The following is an 18,761-nucleotide window of genomic DNA, read 5'->3' as shown; positions in this document are numbered from 1 at the left end:
ACATCTTACAATAGTTTGAGTGGTAATCTATATTATAAAGCTGAAGTGTTTGTTTGTTTGTTTGAACGCGCTAATCTCAAGAACTACTGGCCCGATTTGAAAAATTCTTTCGGTGTTGGATAGCCCATTGATCGAGGAAGGCTATGCTGTATATCATCACGCTTAGACCAACAGGAGCGGAGCAATGCGGGTGAAACCGCGTGGCACAGCTAGTGTATAATATCATAGAAATCTAAATAACAAGACACTAGAAGTCGTAAGCGTGCGTGACCTTGTCGCCACTCAGGTGATTTTCACATCACCAGTGCATTCGTCACTGTTCAGTTGCTCTGGAGACGTATGAGTGTATACATGGTGTGTTTCAGCAATTCCCATTGCGGAAATTCTTCCACAAGTTGTAATTATACTTATAAAGGAATAATATTTCATCGGAAAATATTTTTTTTTAGAAATAATGCTGTTTTTCCTTAAAATTATAGAATATTTACAAGTATTACGAGTGTCACCATAGTAATCGAAATAACAATGAATGACACAGTCGACCATTCTTATTATCACGTTTGTTCGTATTGGAGCAAAAAGTCTCATATTATACTTAGGGATGTTATTCTAAAATAAACCGTCAATTCGTGCGTTAGGATACATATTCAAAAGCTTAATTTAATAGATAAGTTAGTTTTCACTAAAATCAAGCTGTCCAATAAAAGGCATAGTTTACATGTGTGTACTGTTTAGCTTTCGGTTTGAATGTGTTGATTTTGGCGACAGCGGTTTTCATACGAATTATGACATTATAGCACTTCTATGTGTCTTGTTATTTAGATTTCTATGGTATAATATACTATACAACTTTGTAATATAGTATAGTATATACGTGGGTCGAAAATAGGCAAGGTTTGTGACATAAGATGTTGTGTGACGCATTTTTGTTTTGGGAAAGCTTAGCTGACACCCCCGCTAAATATTGAAATTATGCTTAGGTACTGCTTATGTAGCAAAAGATGGTTTTAGAAACTGGTCGGTCAAATGCTTAAAAGTTTTAAATGTTCATTTGCATCTAGAAAGGTGATTGGTTGTAGCCCACGGGAAGCTCCTTTCATAATAATAAATAGTTGGAAGCGATAAGTGGAGGAACATTTTAAACTAGGTATTAACGAATCTAAAGTCTATACACTCTGTTACTAATATGTTATCTATTTGTCTGTTTCTAAAGCAGAACTAATGTACAATTTATCGAAAATCCTATATCCATTTAGGAAAGTAATAATTAACCTAGTTAATGAGTGAAAAAAACCTCTTATCACTACACAGGTACAAAAATGACTCACACGCGCTTATCAAGTGTCCAGCAAGGTCACTGGGCGCTATTTATTTACTTTGTAATTATAATAAAGCCTCAGCATTATTAGTAATTGATTAAACAAACGCTTCCTACACTTGCTAAGAATGTATTATTTTTAAATTTTCCAAAGCATCCTTAAGTTGACGTAAATTTTTTGGGCTTTCCCGATTTTAGGTGATTGTCGTTTTGTTATTGGTTTATATTTAAGCATATCCCTAAACAATTTTATCTTATACTTTGCTACCACTTTGATACTGATCCCTTTAAGATGAATGAGCTTTTACTAAAGTGTCCTATAATCATCATCGTCTTTGAAAGAGAACTATAGCTTGCTGATAAACCAGAACTTATCAACATGAATGAAGATGAAGACTGCTCTTGTAAAATTGCATGAGAAACATTGTGTCTAATCTCAAGGACTATTTTTCAACTAAACAGTATACATTAAGCCGTGGTAAATGCTGTTTAAATTATTAACCCAATCAATAGTTCACTGACCGCACTAGTTAACGCTTCGTGTCCCGTAAACGGTCATAACGTGTAATACTTGTTTTTTTGCAATCGATTCATAATAATAAATGTAAACAATTTCATATTATGAAAAAGACAAGGCGCGTTATGAAAGTAGAAATTCATAAGGACGCATAGCAAGTGCAAGACGATTACAATCGCAGCCTTTAAAAATAAGCGACACTGCAGGATTTTAAAGAAAGAGTTTATATAAGAAAATTGAGAAACGGGAGAATTTGAAGCATTTATTCATAATTATAATACCTACAATGAATTACGTTCTAAAAGATTAAATTTACCCTAAAATTGGAAGCTGTTTATGAATGAGCGTAAGAAATACTGACTGTCAGGCGTCAGCACCTGTCAGTGAGACGTTCGCTTACCTACCTTATTTCAGGCAATTGATGGCAACTTAATATAATTATAATATGTACATCGATTAGTACCATTAGCAAAAAGCATGCAACGAAAATATGCTGATAATAATTTGCATCAGATTGCAGTCCGTTTAGAATTATACATCCAAGAAATAATACGTTCAGTCTTTAGGGTGTATGCAGTGTTGCTAGCTACAAAATTACCTAGGTACTTTTAAATTTGTAGGGTATGTGTTCAGTGAAGAACTTCATACCATCTTTCAACCAATACCCGCGACTCATCATTAAAGCGTCTCGGCGGAACACAGTATATTAGTTCCTCATATACTATCTATGTTAAGTGTTGCCAGCTATAAAGCTATTTACTTGCACATCAACATCCCTATCCTAAGTGTGTGTTATACAAAATTTGCGTCATTCACTAGGTGCATTCGAGGTTAAACAGTTTACTCCCATGTCACGTACTGTTTGATAAATTTAACTAAGTTGGGTAATGACGCAAATTGGTATTTCAATGTTTTTCATAATATACACGAGATTATATACAAACTTTACCTAAAGGTTATTTTTACTTGGTCTTATTTTGTAGAAATAATTTGAGTAAATCATAATGTATGTCGATTTAACTACCTATATACATATTAAAGTACCAAAAGGTTAAACTGTCATAGAGCTAGATTTTCGTAACGATCAATTATTCGAGAAAACTAAAACGAATAGTATAGTATTGATTTGGACATAATCCAACCATAACTTATATTTACTTTATTATAAGTTCTAGCTTCGAATGGTTTAGAAATAAATGTCCAGGAGGAAGTCGATATAAATATATAGTTTATAATGATACGTTCTTCAATTTGTACCAATTAACGAATATTTTATGTATTAATTTCTTTTGTCAAAGTTATCTATTTGCGCCTTAGATCATTAAGTAATGGATAACACTCGCAGGCGTTTCCCCTTTTGCCGAGGTATAAGATTATTCGAATCGAAAAATCTTATGCTTTCATAAAAACTACTTGCGTAATCGATTACAAACACTCTGCGTATTCGTAAAACATTGAAAGGACGTCTGCGACTGCGAGTGCTCCGCTAAAAATGCCGTTTTGCACTGTCAAGTCTTGCAGAAGCAATTCAAACATGTCGAATATTAAAAAAGATGGAATAACCTTTAATTTGTGTATATTTTTTTATTTTTTTAACGTACATTTCTAATTAAATGCAATTTCTAATAATCGTCGATGTATCGTTTAGCGATATGATCAAGACAAATAATCGAGTCATGTTTAGAGAGAGAGAGAGACGAGACTATCATGGAAAGAAAATATACAAATTTAATCTTTATTAACTAAGAGATAAAGTTGAATTTAAAACGCGATAATGAACCGCATTCCTTACGAGACTATCTTTTAAAGAAATACAAATTTAATCTTTATGATACAAGTTATAAAGTTGAATTTAGAACGCGATATTGAACCGCACTCCACACGAGACAACTTGGAATGAAATACAAATTTAATCTTTATCAACTTAGGGATAGAGTTGAATTTAAAAACTCGTCGCTTAAAAGGTCGTAAATTTTTACGACTTTCGTGACACAAATTATTTTTGTGAATGTGTGATTGTGTTTCAATAGTGTGAGTTACCCTCCCCGCACCAAAATCAGCAGAAAGTTTAGTTAGAACATTTGCCAGCGTACTCCATCCATTATTTAATGATCTAAGATTTGCGCACAAAACCTCTGCAGAAGATTTTAGGTAATGATCCCACATGAACGAATGAATTTCTTCAACATATGAATTGAATGAAACAAATAGCAGTCAACCATAAAGAACATAGTTTATACAGACCACGACAAAAATATTCACACACATAGAGAATAGAGCCACAATCTTTTAACTCTTGAAAAAGACAGTTCGATTTTTTTATATTTCCCGCTCTTAAGGATTCGAAAAAAACTAGTTGCTCTTCTCTATTCTTTATGTTTATGATACGACCAATGACAACACTCAGATAACAAAGCGTGAATTTTGAATTTCGAATGTATGGACACAGGCCGAAAACACACAACCAATGACGTAGAATAAAAAATAAAAAAGTACCGCCATCGGACGCTGACACTGGCCGGAAGCCTGACCACCGTTCTAGATTAAAAAAAATAGCTGTCAAATTGTTGTATTTACCAAGAAGCTTATATCTAATACACTGGAGATTGCACTATGACCATTAACTTGTCACAAGAAAATATAACCTTGAATGACGTCAGTGTTGTTTTTTGTCTCTCTCTGTGGGTGACCACACTGGTTTGTATATATTCAGGATTTTTCGAAATAAAAAAAACTAAAAATCATGGTCTATAAATAAAACGACATATTTTTAACAGTATTTATAGTATAATATTACTGGTCAACTTACATGAATAATTATCATCTTTATAGGTACATACCATTTTAATTGGTAGAGAATGATAGTTTTAAATAACGCTTGATAACTTTTGATCTCATACTACGATTTTTTAATTAAAATGAGTGCTACACACATTAAAACATCGTTTTGGTTACTCAAGCTTCAGTCTAAAACTTTTCAATATTCCAAAGGGAGAGTTGCATCGCTAGTGTTGATGTGTGGTAACGATATTACAGTTCTCAGAAATTCGTATGTCTTTCAGGAGCTGTACTTACGGTTACTAATGGTTTCATGGTGGTTAATTATAATATAATTAAAATTACTTTATCAGTTGAGACGCAGTAACAAGAATGTGGTAAATAAAAAGGTATAGCACTTTTCAAAAGGTATTTTTTTTCTGGACCGTAATCCTCAGGCTTAAAATGCAAACTGCATATTCTGGCATGTTGATAAATTTTACCCTTGATAGGCACTATGGACAGCCATTTATTTCTTTTTATTTCATTTTTGGAAAGCTGAAATACGTAAAACAAAAAAATATTAGGTTAAAAAGTATAAATTTCAATGTAAAAAAGAACAAACCACAATATGTGAGTGCAATACCGATGTCGTGTGTTGTTTCATTACTAGTATAAAAATTTTTAAAATGGTGTTCTAAATGTTCATCATAATATTGTTTAGCAATATATTATCGTCGCTATCCGTAAAAGCCCATCATCATGGTTACCTTACTTGTTAAATTTGTTTGTTGAAAACTTGTTGAAAAATGATGAAAGTATTAGGAAAAGAACTTATTTAACATGATTGCTTAGTAAAAAGATGATATATTTGACGATTTTTGCCATTAAAATGATTCTAAACAGGTAAATGCATGAGTATTGAGGAATATTGTAAATAACGTAAATATACACTTGCCTGTGAAATTATAGGCCAGAATTTGGTGTCCAAAAACTTCTGCAATTTTTCACAATGCTATACATTATTAATATTCGGAAAATATTTATTAAATACGCAACAATATTAACTTAAATATTCGAAGCGACGCAATTTTTTTGACACTTATGTCATATTGTCAAAGTGAGAGTTGCTACAATTTTATTATGGTAACTACCCATAATCAGGGAATATCGCTTTTTAATAATTGGTTCAGATACTTATTTTATTTAGCATAAATAATAATTGTCTCATCCAACAATGCTTCTGAATGACGTTGTTGGCAATTTATCAACAAACTCATGTACAAAAACTAAGCTTTTGCACAGAATATTACAGCATACATAGTAGCCTTGGGAAAACTTCGTATTAACAGTGGCAATACCAAGTTAGGTGTGAAAGTGATAGAACACAACAATTTTCTTGTTACACGTCAAATGTTCATACCGAAATCTCCAGTGTATAAGATATAAGCTTCTTGGTATTTACTCACTTTACTATTTACACAAAAAAGTTTAGTATACCTAGCGTGCTATTAAAGGGAGCCAGTTACACGACTTCTGATAAAGTCACTGATAGCTTAAAATAGGCTATAATTAATTATTATTTGAATTAATTAACTAGGTTATAATAATACATTTTGACCTATATTTTCATACATTGTGTTATTCTGACGGATAAGGTAAATATAAATTAGGTATATAGACTATATTCAGAAGTGGTGAAACTAGCTAAAATATTGTAAACATACTATGTTGAAATGAATTAAGAGAAAAATTTATAAGATTATTGGAGATTTTTACAATTTTTTTCATACTTTTGAAGCGTAAGTCACATTCTGGCTAAATAATCATGCGTTTTGCATACATGTTGAATTAAATGTTAATTAAAATTATATTATTAAATCAAGATGCATAGGTATATTACAGGAAGGGAAAACTAGTACATATTTACAGAAAAGAAAAATCAATCGTTTCTATTTTTAATCTGCGGCACAATTTAGGACTATGACATATTTTTAAAATATCTAGAATTTCTACGTCATCGCCAAAATAAAACTCCTGCGTGATTACTAAATTCTGAATCATCATTGCAATCGTATTGTATCGTCAGAGACAATTCAAATACATAAATTTAGTTTAAGACCATACATGCTGAATTACCTTCTCTATGCAACTACATTTTTTACCAAAATTATTGTCCATATTATTTAAATTTCTTTCTTTAATCTACTTGGCATCGTTATTGCAATTAATAATATTGGTTATTATTCACACACTAATCATTCATCTACATCTGGCAACACTTAGTTACTTAATACATACCGGTAGTATCAACGGGGTCTCTATGCGGCACAAGACCATGTACATATCTCGCCACAAAATGTCCGAACACCGCCTTCAGCGCTGGATGGTGCATCATCTCCACGAACTCTGAGAACTCCAGATAACCAGAGTTATCCCGGTCGGCTACCGACATGATTTTCTCTACAACATTGTCTGGTAGGTCATGGTCGTATTCCCTCGATTCGATTATGTGCTTCAGTTCTACGTAGGATATCCGCCCGTCGTTGTCTTTGTCATACTGAAAAGAAGGTATTTTAAGTGGCTAGTTCTAAAATGTTTTGAATGGAAAGCAGGTAGCTTGTAAAGAACTGTTATAAACAGTAGATATGCAGTCCAGAACTATTTATTATTTTTGAGTTGTATTTATATATGTGAGAGAATCATAACAGAGTAGTTGTTATGTGGCTATACCTTCCTATTATAATGTACTCTATTGTGTACAACATAATGTCGATATTGAATTGATATGAAATGCATGGGCTTACGGGCCATGCTATGGTTTATATTCCTTGAGTCAGTAGCTCGATGATATAGTCTCGGTACTACCATCGACCGCGCAAGGTGTGCGCACTGAGTCATTATTTAATATTATTTCACATATCTACCTAATTATAATTAATTATGGAGAGTTATTTAAATTCTCCGACAGCAGCGGTGGGATCGGCACTTATTACCCCCGATTCCAATAAGAATACTACGTTAAACGATGCAAATCTGCAAGTGAGTGAAACGAGTGATAGTGTTAGTGAAGTTCAAGAAGAAATAGATAGTGTTAATGAGGTTCGAGAAGCACCAGAGTTTCCACCAATAAATCGTGAGAATGTTAACATAACAACAACATCATGTGTTGTGTGTGGGTTTTCCCAATAAAGCATCATGTCGTGCGCATCCCTGTTAAAAGAAATGGCAGATACGCTTCCCGAAACGAAATATTTTGTTTCCGGGTCTAACGCATAAGTAAGGAAGATAAACTATAATGATGTTTACATACCGATGTATGACCTGAATGACAGCGAGTTTACTGCAGTACAATGGTGTGACGAAATAGACTATCATCGGATTCCTAGACCGACTACGAAGCCAGCCTTCCTGTGAGGACATTATTTTTAACGTGGAAAGAAATTAAGAAGCGAGAGGGAATACCTTTTTCGAGATATGGTATGGTAAAACAGTGATCGAGTTTCAACATACATCGAGTGCTCCACTACAAAGTTGGTGCTAACCGACCGGCTGCGAAGGGGCTGGAACTACGCGAATATAGTAAATTCGTGGTAGAAGGTATTGCAGATGACCAGGTATGATCTGATTTATTATGATACACGCCGATTGATTTTGTGGGTCTTGATAGACATTTTGGCACAAATCATTTAAAGCGTCGCATGTTGCAAATTGTTTGCTATAACTGTGTGTTCACATGTCATTACAAACGTGACTGTAAACCTCGCCCGTGAAACAAAATCAGTTAGTTTAATCGATAAGAGTAACAAAGGCCCGCTCAATATTTAAGAAATAGTACAACAATGCACTTATTGTCATAAATTGGTCACATAGAAGAGGTTTGTTTTTCTAAGCCACGGGCGGCATGCTCTTAAAGAAACAATACCTCCGTTAATGTGTGTTTACAGCACGATACCCCGCTTACAGTCACAGACGTTACCGGCGTTAAGTTCAAGTGCCTTATTGACAGCGGTTCCGATTGTTTTTTTTTTTCCTTTGTAAAAGGATAGCCGATAGCATGACCAGGCCTCTAGAGTTCTTATACACTCGCGTAACAGGAATTGGCACTGTATCAACCTATTCATTCGCCCGTTCAACATTACCCATATCTGTTAATGATGTAAATAATATTTACTAAATATGAGCTTTGGTTATTGTAGACTCTCGAGTACTTCCTGGGATGGAGTAACAGGTCGAGATGTTTTTACTAGAGCCGGACGTAGTTTGATTATGGATAACAATGGGCTCAAATTATCCGTGAATTTAAAATAAACAATATTTGTTATTGCGGACAATAAATTTGAATCTATAGACACGGATTTAAATGATTTTAATGATGTTCATCGTGTGAGATCCATTATTGAAAGTAAAGCACAAATTTTGTGAAATGGGAATAAGACTTGTGAATACAACCCTAGCACAATCTACAGTTCTTTCATAATTAACATTGATAAGGTTTTGTAATGCCCTTGTTGTTAACCAAGGACTAGATAAATTACGTGACTTCATAGCTACTTTTTATAATCAACGATGTTCTCGAGTTTTCAAAATCATAAGAGGTTACATTCTTTTGTTTAAAAAGAGTATTGAAAGTCTCGCATGCGCAGAGTTTTCATTTAATTGGAATAAATGCAAGTTGCTGTTGCAACATTGAATAGGTATTCACCACAAGGTTTCATAACATCGAACGGTAGACTTGTCAGATAAAAAAAAAATAAGGTTCTTGCTGAAGCATTATTGTCAAAAGAACGTTAAAGTTCGCGAAATATTTTAGAATGATAAAAAAAAAGATTTCTGCTTCTTTATTAACGATTTTCGTACAAATCTCGTTGTCGAAGTACACACAGATTCCTGTTCAATAGATTGATAGTGGTTCAGTTTTCCTACAAGAAAGTAATGATCAACTTAAAAGTCGAATATTATCAAAGAATCACTGACACAGAAAGTTGTTATCATAGTTATTAAATAGAGTTTAAATATTTAAGAAGACCTCAAGCATAATCAATTAAGTGTTAACATTTTAAAATATTAACAGACTGAAATAGTCTCAAAGCATCATGTCATAAGTAAAAGATTTTCTCCTCGTGTTCATAGATGATGGGCTTACATACAAGTTTTTCATTTTGATGTTGGTACCTACGCAAGGGTCCAAGAATACCGCATGTAGATTTTATTAGTAGAAACTAGTTGTCTCCACATAATGTTCAATTTGGGCAAAAAAAAAGTAAAGATTCGCGACGACTACAAGCCGAACATAAGTTGTTGATCCGAACATAAGTAAAGTAATTGAAGCTGATAAAATGATATTACTGATTTAAATTTAAGGTGTCACATATTATAAAAAATGCTTGCTGTATAAACATTTTCTTTTGTTTGGTGCAAACGAAGTGTTATCATTCATTTATTGATACAATCATTTCATGATTATTTGAAACATTTTAGTTTGGAAAAACCTGCAAACTTTGTGTACTTAGTTCGTTAGAACGTACATTGAACGTTTTTAGATTGCAAAGTTAATAAAAGGCCCTCTAGAGCTAGACAGTTGACTTGAAATCCGATAGAAAATGTATCAGAACCACTTCATACATTACCATCGATACGAATGGCACTTACGAGTAGCGGTATAGCTTTATAGAATGCGCATTGGTAATTGTTGACGCATTTACTGGTAAATATTGTCACCTAGCTCCTGTTAAAAATGTGTCTCCAAAAAAAAAAGAGCATGTTAAGCGCTTTGTTTTTGTTATCTTATTTAAGGCGCTGAAAGGAATAGTAGCCGATCAAGCTACGTCATTCGCAGGTAGCGAACTCATAGACTTGTATTGACAGTGACCTTTTGAGTTTTACAAAATTACAAGCGGGATGAGTTGCGCTAACGGGTTATTTTAAAAGGTTTATGTCTGTTCTTAAGTTCATTGTTTCATTATCGCTGAAAATCATGAACGTAGATAATGGTATTCTACAGTTATTGGCGAAATTCAACTTACTTTGAATTGTATTGTATGAAAGAAACGCACAGCACAGGCGACAGCCCATTGCAATTGTCTATAGGCTGCAAGTCCACCGCGTAGTCATGAACGTAGATATTGGTATTCTACAATTGGCGAAATTCAACTTACTTTGAATTTTGTATTTTATCAAAAAGCTTAACACAGGCGACAGCCCAATGCAATTGTCTATAGGCTGCAAGACCACTACGTTATAATGATTTAGTACGAGTGTCAACACTTTAAAAGTTAACCTGTTTGAAATTAGAAATAACGCAAAAGTCAGGATGGACGAGCATTTGAACGTCTATAAGGCTCGTATTGAAAAAAAAAAGGCATTCTGTTTAATGTTGATATTGTGTTAGTAAGAAAGAAAAGCCGATTGTAACATCAATATTATTTTACTTGTTTTGGCGGTCATTTATGATTATTGAATTGTCTCAAGGTAGACTATGAAAATGTGATATCGTCGGTAGTGGTAAATGGATGATGGAAGTCGGTGTGACTTTAGAACCTGGTTCAGTCCTCGTAAATTAATTATTAGCTGTTAATCTGCCCCGTAAAGTGTTCTTATTATACCTAGTATACATCAAGGTATAAGTGCAAGGTGGTTTTGTGTATTCCTGTAAATACACTAGATACTGTCGATGAAGATGTCACTGGACGACGATTTGATGGCGTGTCATACGATGTAAATTACTAAGTTAGGAGAAAAGTTCTCCAGTCCATACAAAATAATCTCAACTTTGCGATAACGAGAGGTATCGAATCGAGCCTCAAACTGGAGGTCATGCTCAGTACATATTTGTGTCAAGAACTTCCAAATTTATCTAAGCAGTTGGAAAGTGAGCCAATGAATAAAAATGTATTCCATAAAAGTTACTCCTTACTTCCAGTAATTTGCAAGTTGCCTGGCAGAGATTGCTGTGTAGCAATAAGGCCGCATATTGTGCAAAATATTTTTACTTTATAAGTTTGTACTAGATTTTCTTACATTGTTTTGTACAATAAAGTATTGTAAAAAAATAAATACTCCGTATAATTTTATTTTTGTTTTATTTTATTATTTTTACCTATTTACTTCCTCGGTTGTTACATAGTTCCGTATAGTTAATCTAAGTATTACACAAAAGTTTCATAACACACATGCACACCACACTTTAATAGCTCAATAATAGCTCTGTGTTTGACATAGCAAGGCGTGTATGTCATATTGTACATTGGAAGCTCCGCGCTTCGTGTAGTTGTGGGTAGCGCTTGCGCTCCTTGTGATCACAGTACATGGCAGGCTCCGCGCTGCATGTAGTTCCAGATGTTATGGGTAGCATTGCGCTCCTTGTGATCACAGTACATTGGAAGCTCCGCGCTTCGTGTAGTTCCAGTTGTTGTGGGTAGCTTTAAGCTCCTTGTAGTCACAGTACATATGAGGCTCCGCGCTGTATGTAGTTCCAGATTTTGTGCGAAGCATTGCGCTTCATGTGACTACAGTACATGTCAGGCTCCGCGCTGCATGTAGTTCCAGTATTTGTTCAGAGCTCTACACTTACAATATAATACACACACACACACACCAGTACATGGCAAGCTCCGCGCTGCATGTAGTTCCAGATGTTATGGGTAGCATTGCGCTCCTTGTGATCACAGTACATGGCAGGCTCCGCGCTGCATGTAGTTCCAGATGTTATGGGTAGCATTGCGCTCCTTGTGATCACAGTACATGGCAGGCTCCGCGCTGCATGTAGTTCCAGTTGTTGTGGGTAGCTTTAAGCTCCTTGTAGTCACAGTACATATGAGGCTCCGCGCTGTATGTAGTTCCAGATTTTGTGCGAAGCATTGCGCTTCACGTGACTACAGTACATGTCAGGCTCCGCGCTGCATGTAGTTCCAGTATTTGTTCAGAGCTCTACACTTACAATATAATAAACACACACAATACATTCAAAGCTTCGCCTTTAGGCGACAGTAGCAATTGTTGATATCGCCGATGATGACGATGATGAGTAATAATTTGTGAGTCGGCGTGAAAAGTTACAAACCGTGAAGGGAAAAGAGTGAATACAACAAATGAAATGCGACGCAGAAGTAATCTCGCAAAATTACTTGTCGAATTGTTCGCGCGAGAACGCGCTCGTTGTCAGAATGGCCGTGTGAGAGAATCATAACAGAGTAGTTGTTATGTGGCTATACCTTCCTATTATAATGTACTCTATTGTGTACAACATAATGTCGATATTGAATTGATATGAAATGCATGGGCTTACGGGCCATGCTATGGTTTATATTCCTTGAGTCAGTAGCTCGATGATATAGTCTCGGTACTACCATCGACCGCGCAAGGTGTGCGCACTGAGTCATTATTTAATATTATTTCACATATCTACCTAATTATAATTAATTATGGAGAGTTATTTAAATTCTCCGACATATAAATGTACAAGAATTAAAGTAGAATATCTAGGGGATGTAATTGATTAGTACTTTTCATCCGTAGGCCACTATTTAGTTACAAGCAGGAGTTTTAAGCCGTGTAGGATAAGGATTGTCGTTTTGCGTTAAAAAGCTACATTTATTCCTGAAGAAACGCATAATGAAGTTTGGTATTTGGGCACAACATATTTTATGATATAGTTTTCTTGTTTTGTCTAAGATCGTTAATGCTGGGAACCATGTATACATTTTCTTTCTCAATATAACCTAAAGAGTACCTAACTACATTACAGAAGATTGAGATCAAATTTTTCAACGTTCGATAGGCGGCATGTGTAGCTTATCATTTATCAACAGGTGATGTATCCGTTTATTTGCCTTCCCGTGTAAAAAGGGGAATAGCATGCGAAAAAATAATATCGGCGTTAAAATTATCAATTCTATTTTAACCTATTTCAATATTATGGTGCATTTACACATTCGTGTGTGTAGCGTGTCGATTAGCTAAGCGAATAACGAACACACAATATGTGTAAACAGCACACTCGCTATTGTCCTGCGATTCTCGTATTCCGGTTAGGATTGGGTTTTCAGATTGAATTAAAGAGAAGGCGATCATATGTGAACGATGGTTCACTTTGATATTGGTACACGAATGTTTCGTCGAATTAAGAGGCGAACGAGAATGTGTAAATGCACCATTATGTTTGGCTACACGTATGTAACAGGGAATTCTGACTTCATTCATTGCTAATCCGTCACTGTAACTCGGTCAATGGCTAACCGCATACCGCTGCTCCACAAATATTGACTGATTCGTTCATTGTTTATTTTGTGTGTTAGCGCCGATAACAATACGGTTTGTTTTCATTGGGAGGAATTAGAGTGCTCTATATGTGTCTATTGGGCGTTCAATGCCTCTTTTAATGTGTTTTGTGTACGTATTGCCTCTTTAAATGTGTACATATGACACTATATTATTGTGATTTGTATATCTTTTTCATAGTGGACTACCGACAGCTATAACTCAAACTGTAAAAATATCGATTATAACTACGAATTACAACTTAGTACTCAAATTAAAATTAATTTTTAGTGAAATTTTCTTGTTTTTTCTGACCGTAGGTAACTAGGTATCGTATAAATTATCATCAAATTCTGGTAGTCTTGGCAAGATTGGGAAGATTGACCACTTATCTTTGTTAGAGAATTTATGTATCATCAGAAGAGCTTTGGCCTTTGATCATCCGCTTAGCATTACAAACTACATAATAAAATCTCAAATCGCATTAAATTTAATTGGGTTCATACTTTATATCTTTTAGTATTATTCTAGTAGTAATTTTACATTTGTTTATGTGAATGAAGTAACTACGAATTTGTTCATATTTTTTAAACCACTAGCGACCCGTCCTGTTTTCGCACGTGTGTAATTAATTATGCATGTTACCTATATCTTAAAAAAAAATACCTTCCTCTTGAATTACTGTCTATTAAAAAATACCGTATCAAAACACGATACGTATTTTTATAGATCTAATTGTAGGTAGCATTGTAGGTATACAGGGAAAGACAGTTTGGTACATAAATAAATACCTATTATTTTTTAAGGTCTTCAAGAAACAAGTATTAAGTAGATGTAGAATTCGTGAGGCAGATATTATAAGATAGGTACAAAACCAAAGTCGTTGAGAAAACCATATTATTTTAAAATGCTAATCATACATGATGTCAGGAAATACCGGTGTAAAATCAGTCAGTCACCATAGAGGTAGCTAACATTTTTCCTCAAAAATTATTACCAATTTTTATATTAATGAATTGTTTAATTAATAGCCTTTATTCCTTTTATCTCCTAGTTATTCTGATTTTTGTCCTTGAGGGTAAATTGCAATTACTTATTTGATATAGATGCGTGCCATATCTTCTATTTCAATATACCTACCTACATAAAGGTATGTACAAGCGTTGTTTCTAAAAACATCATGTTTTTTTTAATTTAAATACTTAATTTATACCTCAACATTATTAATTACAATAATTATTAAAATAAAAGATAGAAACAAATATAAAAGAAAAAAAAAGACGTGTGGCATTCGGGGACTGCCGCGGTAAAGCTATTGCACACTGCACAGCTGATAGCAATTAGCAATAGCATGCCTTCAAGCCACACCTCCGTGCCCGTCGGAGTGGGGAGCGTGAGGTTTTTTTCGTTACGAAATTTCTCGATTCGGTCCCCGCGCTCAAGGCCCGCGATAGAAGCTATGCAATAGCTTAAAACAGAAATTCACAGAATGTAGAGCATGAATCCATACTAATATTATAAATGCGAAAGTAACTCTGTCTGTCTGTCTGTTACTCAATCACGCCTAAACTACTGAACCAATTTGCATGAAATTTGGAATGGAGATATTTTGATACCCGAGAAAGGACATAGGCTACCTTTTATTGCGAAATATGTACCACGGGCGAAGCCGGGGCGGACCTCTAGTGAAAAATAAATCAATAAGTATAATATATTATTGTAGGTATTATGACGATATTTAAACAACACATAGTTAATAAAGAGAAGGTAATGAATCATGGCTTACACTTACGGAAAAAATTTAGAATTCACTTATGACTCACACCAATACATTCTTCATAGCTTCATGTAATATATTATTTTAGTATATGTATGTGTGTGGTTATCATGTTGTATTATAAACTGGGTTATAACCTAATTAATTATAGGAACTAAAAAATGAAAAGAAGATCAATGTCGTAATTTTTGTAAGAAAAAATTAAAAAGTTTTTTTCCATTTTAGAGGGTTAATATTTTGAATGAAATTTTTACTTTCAGAAGAATCATATTTTAATTTGTAAAATTATTTTGTTAATATCAATGATTTATTTATTTTAATACTGCAAAAACGATACAGTGCATTTGTAATTTTGATATAAGTAGTACCTATACCTTACGTTTCAAAGTCATAAATATTCTAAAATGATCCTGTACATGTTTAAAGTGACAAAAATTGGAAGAATGCAGTGGTTTCATAACGGTAATATCCTTTCATCTCTTGTGAAATGAATAAACAGGAAATCCCGATCCTTGTAGAGCGAGTCGAAATGTGTTGTTCCGTTTTGCCGCCACTACAATTACCTACTCAATGATAAAGCTTGCTATAATCCATACTAATATTATAAATGCGAAAGTAACTCTGTCTGTCTGTCTGTTACTCAATCACGCCTAAACTACTGAACCAATTTGCATGAAATTTGGTATGGAGATATTTTGAAACCCAAGAAAGGACATAGGCTACCTTTTATTGCGAAATATGTACCACGGGCGAAGCCGGGGCAGACCGCTAGTAATTTATACTTTGTATTGTTACTTCTTGATGGAACTGATAAAGCTTGCTGTTGCTTGTTACCTTACTTCCAATTTACAAGGTACAATAACTAGTATAAAAACTATCAGATGAAATAATTTATTTTTATCTAAATTTTATAGAACATCCATTACATTAGGTAGGTATCAAAAAAATACGCTACGAATAGAAAACCTTGCGGCGTTTTGGGAAAATATGTTAACTAGCTATTTGCCGTGGTAGACATCCAGTTTTTTTTTTTAATATTTGCTAATACATGCTTATCTAGGTATGCGGAGACAAATCTAATAAAATGTAATAATATTATTGTACGCGTTCAACCTTACGCTTTTCGGTTATATAATGGTACTACAATTAGAATTTTCAAATTAGATCCCATGATAATAATATAAGAGCCCACGACGGCCAGACTTTCCTTTCTTTCGGAAAGTTGAAAGTTTCTCTGTATATGTCTCCTATACAGATAAGAACGACCAGCGACTATCAAGTTTGGGTTGTGGTTACTTTGGCAGGAAACAGGTAGTGAAGGTGTATAAAATAGTACCTAACTTTCAGTATAGTTTAAAAGCTAAATTTTGTATATGTTACTTGGGGACCTATAAAAAGACATTACCTTAAGAGCCAGACAGTTTTCATGGTTCTTACATCTAGCCAGACACATTTAAAAAATAACTAACATATCATCAAATTCACATAACTACCTAAAAGCGTAACAAATATGAAATAACCCACTAAAAACATTAGTTAACTATAATTATTAAAAAAATAAAAGTATAATATATAAGTAATAAAGTTATTACTTATCTTTTACTTTGACTTATGTTGATGGAATTTCACGTATCCCGATGATTTTTTTATTGTGTCATCGAGATACGTGAAATTTCATCAACATAAACCCCCGTAAAAGATAAGTAATAACTTTATTACTTATATATTATACTTTTATTTTTTTAATAATTATAGTTAACTAATGTTTTAGTGGGTTATTTCATATTTGTTACGCTTTTAGGTAGTTATGTGAATTTGATGATATGTTAGTTATTTTTTAAATGTGTCTGGCTAGATGTAAGAACCATGAAAACTGTCTGGCTCTTAAGGTAATGTCTTTTTATAGGTCCCCAAGTAACATATACAAAATTTAGCTTTTAAACTATAATGAAAGTTAGGTACTATTTTATACACCTTCACTACCTGTTTCCTGCCAAAGTAACCACAACCCAAACTTGATAGTCGCTGGTCGTTCTTATCTGTATAGGAGACATATACAGGGAAACTTTCAACTTTCCGAAAGAAAGGAAAGTCTGGCCGTCGTGGGCTCTTGATCTATAAGCATTTGCAAAAAAAAAAATTGCTGGATCTTAGCATTATCAATCATCACACATCCCAATGTCTTTAAAGCAGAGTACCCTTAGAACGTCAGTCATAATTTATTTTATAGGACTCGGTACATAGGTGACATTGTTTTAATCTGCCTATGTAGTTACTTATTTAGAAGGTTACTTTGTAGAAGATACATTTGCTTTTCAATAAGTTTTACGAGTTAAATTGTTTATTGTTTGTTTGTCTTTTAAGTTAAGCTGCTATTTATAATTCTTTTTGTACATAATATCTATGACTGAGTGTAATATTTTATTCGTATTTGTATTTCATGTGTAAATTGGGTAATAAATAAAATTGAAAATATTAATACTTGCAGTTAATAATAATTAATAACTTGATTACTTTTATTAAGGCTGAGGAATTGAAACTATTCAAAAAAATCATAAACACAGTACAGATCCGGTCAGACGAAAATACTATAGTGAACCAATAAAGAACAAAAAGAAGTTATCACCACTTATATTTAAAATTTATAATGCTTCTCTGTTGATAACTCTCTTACGAACTTTTCAAAGAGGATCATATATTTTACTGTTTGATTTAGTGGTTTAACCATTAACTATAGTGTACTAAGATATTGGCAATCGGCCAAAACCCACTGTACACGTTACTGAAATAGAATTAATAATCACATCAATTGTTGTACTTCTGTTTTAGATGTTTATTTTACTTCAAAGTTCTAATGGGCTTGACATAGGATATTTGTATGGTTTTAGAAAATTTAATATCAAATATATATTCAAATATTTATATTTTACTAGCGGTCCGCCCCGGCTTCGCCCGTGGTACATATGAAAAATAGATGTTGGCCGATTCTCAGACTTACCCGATATGCACAGAAAATTTCATGAGATTCGGTCCACCCGTTTCGGAGGAGTATGCAGACTAACATTGTGACACGAGAATTTTATATATAAGATATATTCAAATTTAAGGACCTATTGAAAAATGTTTAGCTTTTA

General features: G+C 33.7%; 1 protein-coding gene across 4 annotated transcripts in view; it reads right to left on the bottom strand.

The window, feature by feature from the left end:
- Positions 1 to 18,761, bottom strand: part of rho-4 (rhomboid-4) — a 29,928-nt gene that overhangs the window by 9,773 nt on the left and 1,394 nt on the right. For 2 of the 4 annotated variants that reach the window (XM_089708668.1, XM_089708670.1), the window contains exons 2-3: positions 6,894 to 7,152; positions 4,332 to 4,373 (exon numbers count right to left, since the gene is read on the bottom strand). In XM_089708668.1, coding sequence (XP_089564794.1) covers positions 4,332 to 4,373; positions 6,894 to 7,152 — 301 coding nt within the window. The remainder of the gene's footprint in view (positions 1 to 4,331; positions 4,374 to 6,893; positions 7,153 to 18,761) is intronic. The other 2 variants (XM_089708671.1, XM_089708672.1) reach the window with 1 other exon arrangement.

The sequence above is a fragment of the Colias philodice genome, chromosome 21, assembly GCF_061535455.1.
Source record: "Colias philodice isolate Cphi_HAF_F1 chromosome 21, ilColPhil1 Martin Lab GWU primary, whole genome shotgun sequence".
Taxonomy (NCBI): Eukaryota; Metazoa; Arthropoda; class Insecta; order Lepidoptera; family Pieridae; genus Colias; species Colias philodice.
Note: the sequence above shows the minus strand (reverse complement) of the source record. Positions and strands in the feature narration are given on the sequence as shown.